Raw genomic sequence first — 5,238 nt, forward strand, 5'->3', positions numbered from 1 at the left:
GAAAACACGTTCAATAAGTTCAGTTGAGCTCCGTTAGAGAAACATAGGAAGAAAACCCAGAGACAGAACTGCAAGTCATTCTGGGGGATGTAGGCAGAGGAAGGGCTTTAGCCTCTCGACCTATCACGGCCCAGCTGAGCCAACAACAACAACAAAGAACAGCGTGGAGTGAAGGAGAATATGAGAGGAAACTAGATAAAGAAGGAAAGGTCACGTCACCAGTTCATAATATTTAGATTATTTAAGAGTCAGACCGATGATGAGAATATTAACGGGCTCTGTCTCTTGATTAGTGTTAGAGTCAGTTAAGTTTCATTTCTCTGTGTGTTGTGTGTAAGTCAGTGAGTGTCTCAGTTTGCTAGAGGTCATGTCTGGTCGTACGTTTAGTTTCTCTGCTCAGTGAGATGTCAGATGTTTGAATGGAGCCGTTTATTGATCATATATCAGACGTGGTCGGACTCAACTGAGCCGTTAAATAGACTCATGATTCATGAGTCATGATTCATGAGTCGTCTGTGATGGAAGGTTATATGAGCCGCTACTGAATATTAATTAAAAATGAAATGCTATTGGATATGTCATTGTTATCATTTAATAAAATTAAAGTGACGGTAAAAATAGATTATGATGGGATTTTTATGACCCTGTCAGTCAAAATGACAGACAACGAAAAAGTGTAGAGCAGCCTCTGATGAAGAGGAACACGGCAGCAGAACCACACGACAGAACATCAAAGATAGAAAGAAATAACAGATGAAGTGGTGAATCATTTAGAAGGACATGCTCCTGCTCAGCACGTTGAGAAGTCTGAGTAGAACAGGTTAAAAAATGAATCAATAATGATCAGTATCGACTGATATGAAACACTGATCATGACACATGTTCCAGCGCTGATACTGGATCATTACTGACACTGACTGGACTCTGCTCTGTTTCCAGACGGCCATCTTGCTGCTGCGCATCGACGACATCGTCTCTGGTCACAAGAAGAAAGACAAAGACGATCAGATGGGAGGACAGGGAGCCGAGTAGAGATCCACTGATCCACTGATCCACTGATCCACTGATCCATCGCAACGTCACCGTCACTCCAACTCTCTGTGTGTGTGTGCGCATATGTGTGTGTGTGTGTGTGTGTGTGGGGACCAGACATTCACTGAAGCGAACTAAACGTTAATAAAGACGACGTCAGAAACTCTTCAGTCTCTTCACTTTATTAACCAACAGGTCATGATGTCACACAGACAGGAAGTGATGCTAATTAATAAAAACATTTATTAATGTGGAGGAGTTGAACCATCAGTCAGTCAGCTGGTTGATGTTTATTTATTCTGAAGATTTATTTTATGTTCAGGCTGTAATAATTAAAAAGTAAAACATATAAACACTAAACATGAAACTAACAGTATCCTAATAAACAGTAAAGAGAGAAAATAATTAAATAATAAATAATGTTCTGGAGGAGAACCTGTTAGTTTTGTACAAGTGGTTCTAGTTTAATTTGATCTGTAAAGAAACAAAGAAATATACAACTAATGTACGATATGAATATTAAATTAATAAAGTAAAGCTTTAGCTTTAGGGAGTCCTCACACAGGCGTTCCAACGTACCTGTACTTTCTCACACCTGTGGAAATAGAAATAAACTTTATTGATCCACAAGGGAAACTGCTTGGTCACAGCAGCTTAGTTAGACATAAAAAACACTGAGAAGAACCTCAGATAAAAGAAAGATTAAAAAAATGAAGTAAAATAAAAGTAGTATAAGCAAAAATGTATAAATTAGTATATGGACAAAATTACAAGAAATAGAGACGTAAGAATATATATTATATACAGAGATGATAGTAAGGTGTTCTCATCCATTAACATGACTAACATGGAGTTACCTGGTACAGACAGGTGAGCTGTTGAACAGCTGGACTGAGAATGAATGACGTCCTAATAAAGTCTAATGAAACTAATCCAGAAACCCTGAGTCATGTTTACTGATCTCATTACTACATTTATTCTAATAAATAACTCAGAACACGACCTCACAAACACACGAGAGTCTTTTTAATTCTGTTTTATTTGTTGGAGTTTGTGAATAAATCTGGAGGAAATGTCTTAAACTTGATGTTTAGATCCGGATTAAATCCTTCACGTGGATATTCAATCAGAACTTTATTCCTTTAGATGAAAAGTTTATTTTTATTAAAGAATTGTTTTATTTTACGTCTTTGTCAATTAAAAAAGAAAAAAAAAGAAAAAGACACTTGTGGGGGGCGGGGCCTCCCGGTCAGCTGTCATGAAGGAGGAGGTCATGTGACCGTTCACAACAAAGATGGCGGCGGCAGTGCAGACGCGGAGCAGCGTCGTCTTCATTTTTCTCTTCTTCAGTGTTTTTAGTTTGACTCAAAGTTTGTTCAGCGGCGGGAAGACGTTCACGAGACAGGTGAGTGAGCAGGTGAACCCGGAAGTGTCAGAAAAGAGACGAAACAGCGAGAAGAGCGGGGGGAAGTGAAAGTGATGATGAGACGTAAAAGAGTTTAATGTGTTGCGACTACATTTAATATTTTATTTTAACTTTGACTCAAACTGAACATGAAGCAGTCAGTCAGTCAGTCAGCTGATCAACGTTGTTCTCTGTACATGAGACATGTTTTATGGATCAGTCATGTGACCTGTCTTTAGTCTTTGACCCATTGACTGTATACTAGCCTGCTAGCTCTGACCACAGCAGAGAACGTCTAATAAGGGGAGAACTTCCGGCTTCTGAACTGTTCGTTACACTGGGACTGGCCAGGTGTGTGGAGGCTCTCCGGAGACGGGCTCTGACCACAGTGATGTTGTTTCTTCTTCAGCTGTCAGTGGTGGTCAACCCCAACACCTCCACAGTGCCTCCTGATGGCGACCTGCTGCACGTGAGAGCCGTGGGAGACAACGACACGCTGCACTACCTGTTCGGTAGCCAGGGGGCGCCGACGCTGCTGCTGGTCCACACCAACTCTTCTTCTTCTACCGTCAAGGTCTGACAGGAAGTCACTTCATTCATGTCATCAGCCATGACAGCTGCTCTAGGGTCGATCTTATTTTATTTACTTATTTTTATTTTATTTAATTTAATCTTTCTTTTATCTGTGGTTCTTAAGAGTGTTACTGCTACTGTGACCAAGCAAGTTTATCTAAGACAAAGCATATGGAGCCCCCTGGTGGCTGGCTGTTGTATAGGTCATAAACCACGCCCCCTTCATGTTAGTGGGAAACAGGATGTGACATCATGATGATTGACAGGTGCCATTGACAACTGCTACATGAAAAAACACAAAATGGCGGCGGCGGTATCCCCGAGTTACTAGTCATAATTTCTGTGATTCATATTTAGTCACAGACGTCAACATGTCCTCCGTGTGTGATGTCACGTGTGATGTCACGTGTGAGGTCACGTGTGAGGTCACGTGTGATGTCATGCTGACTAGAGCTGAATTAACTTTAAACACGTGTTTCTGTTTCATGTCTAGCAGGACGTTCACACCCTTTCAGAATAAAGGTCTGTTTTATCAGCTGACCAGGTGTTCCTAATGTTGTGGCCTCTCCGTGTCTCAGGTGGACTGGCCTGAGTATCTGAATGCGAGCAGCACCGGTGGCCTGTGGGTGGAGCCAGAGAGCAGCATCTTGTTCAGCACGGCCGTGGTCTTCAGTCGGGTCAGAACCCTCCGTCCATCTTCAGTGTCTAAGACGGTGCTCAGGTGTTTGACCTTTGACCTTTGACCTTTGACCTCTGTCTCAGCTGTTGGAGTACGACGACGCCAACAACACGGCCGAGCCGACCCCGGACGTCCTCCCTCCCTACGAGCTGCAGGACTTCAGCTGGTCTCGTCTCAACCTGTCGGATACGACCGCTCTGCTCTGCGGCGCCGCCTCGTCCTTCGCCAACGGCTCGCTCTGCCTGCAGGTCTGTCGCCACGGTAACCAGGTCACATGACGTCACAGATCAATCAACTGATCGCTCTCTCTCCTTTCAGCTGACGGTGTTTGCCTCCGACGGTCACGACCTGTCCTGGCCCTGCCTCCTTCACTCCGCTAACTCCTCCCAGTTGAGGGTGTGGCTTGATGGCATTTCGCCACGGACGAACCACTCCAGGTTCCTGTTGGAGCTCCAGTCGGTGGGCGGGGCTTATCCCCTGAGCAGAGTGGACATCCGCCAGTCGATCGACGACGAGTTCACGCCATCGATATTCAAGGTGACCAATTCAGTCACGTGACCTTTAACTTCCTGTTTGAGGTCAGCTGACTTGTCTTGACCTCTGACCTCTGACCCCTCAGGTGTCTCAGTGGGTGTCTCAGGTGAACGGCAGCTCAGAGGTCCTGGGCTTCGCTCAGTGGAAGCCCGTGGCGTACCGGCGGCCCAGTCCGGCTCTGGAGGACGCCACGCCGTGCCACCACTCGGAGCCGCGGCCTCAGAGCAGGGGCGCGGTGGCGTCCGCTCTGATCCGAGCGTTCTACTCAGAACCGGACGTCATGGGACTGAACGTGAGCTTCGGGATGGCGGGAGAACAGTTCTACAACAACACCAAGTTCCTCAGCTGGTACGTTGGTTCCCTTTGATCCGTGATTATCAATCAGCCAATCAGTGATTAACCATCGTCTCCTCAGGACGCTGCTGGTGGGCGTCGGCTCTCCTCCCGTCGACTCCTTCTCTCCAATGGTTATTGCCATCATGGCCGTCTGTCTGGGAACCCCCGTGATCCTCCTGGTGGTGGGCGGAGTCTACGTCTGCCACAGGAAGAGGAGGGAGGCGACCGCGGCAGTCTACGAGCCAATCAACTGAAGGCTGATCTGATTGGTCGATGGATGTTTCTAAACGAACTGTTTGTTACAGGTGGGCGGGTCCACGTTGCTGCTGCCGGTCGCTCTGTCCTTTTAGACCAATCAGTGACTTTTAGACGAATCAATGGCAGGAGGTTCAGATGCTTTTATTGTGAAATTTTATTGTTTGTTTTTATAAACTTCAGTTTTTGATTGGATCAATAAAACGAGTCTGATGATTGGTTGTATTATTATTTATAATTAGTTGTTATTATTTGATCCTAAAATAAATAAACTCTTATTAAACCTGATCCATGAACTCACTGATGATTCAGTTTGACCGACTCCAGACGTCTCCACGGAGACCTAAAGTCCCCACCGGTCCTCTAGAGGAAGCGTCGCTGGTGGAACGCGGAGGAGAACCTTAAAGAACAGAAGCTGAACAGA

At 45.3% G+C, this 5,238-nt stretch overlaps 2 protein-coding genes across 2 annotated transcripts in view; both read left to right on the forward strand.

Annotated features, from left to right (window-relative positions):
- The window catches only part of cct3 (chaperonin containing TCP1, subunit 3 (gamma)), an 8,807-nt gene extending 7,609 nt beyond the window's left edge, over positions 1-1,198 (forward strand). The window contains 1 exon segment of the mRNA XM_084563686.1: positions 940-1,198. Coding sequence (XP_084419812.1) covers positions 940-1,032 — 93 coding nt within the window. The 3' untranslated portion in view covers positions 1,033-1,198.
- Positions 1,199-2,326: 1,128 nt separating this feature from the next.
- On the forward strand, positions 2,327-5,095 carry glmp (glycosylated lysosomal membrane protein; the record flags this gene model as incomplete). Its single annotated transcript, XM_084563717.1, has 7 exons — positions 2,327-2,437; positions 2,847-3,011; positions 3,589-3,687; positions 3,773-3,937; positions 4,008-4,226; positions 4,309-4,571; positions 4,639-5,095. 7 exons carry the CDS (start codon positions 2,327-2,329, stop codon positions 4,811-4,813), a joined length of 1,197 nt encoding a protein of 398 aa, XP_084419843.1. The 3' UTR covers positions 4,814-5,095.
- Between the last annotated feature and the right edge of the window lie 143 nt (positions 5,096-5,238).

This window comes from Chelon labrosus, assembly GCF_963514085.1.
Source record: "Chelon labrosus genome assembly, chromosome: 16".
In the NCBI taxonomy this organism is placed as follows: Eukaryota; Metazoa; Chordata; class Actinopteri; order Mugiliformes; family Mugilidae; genus Chelon; species Chelon labrosus.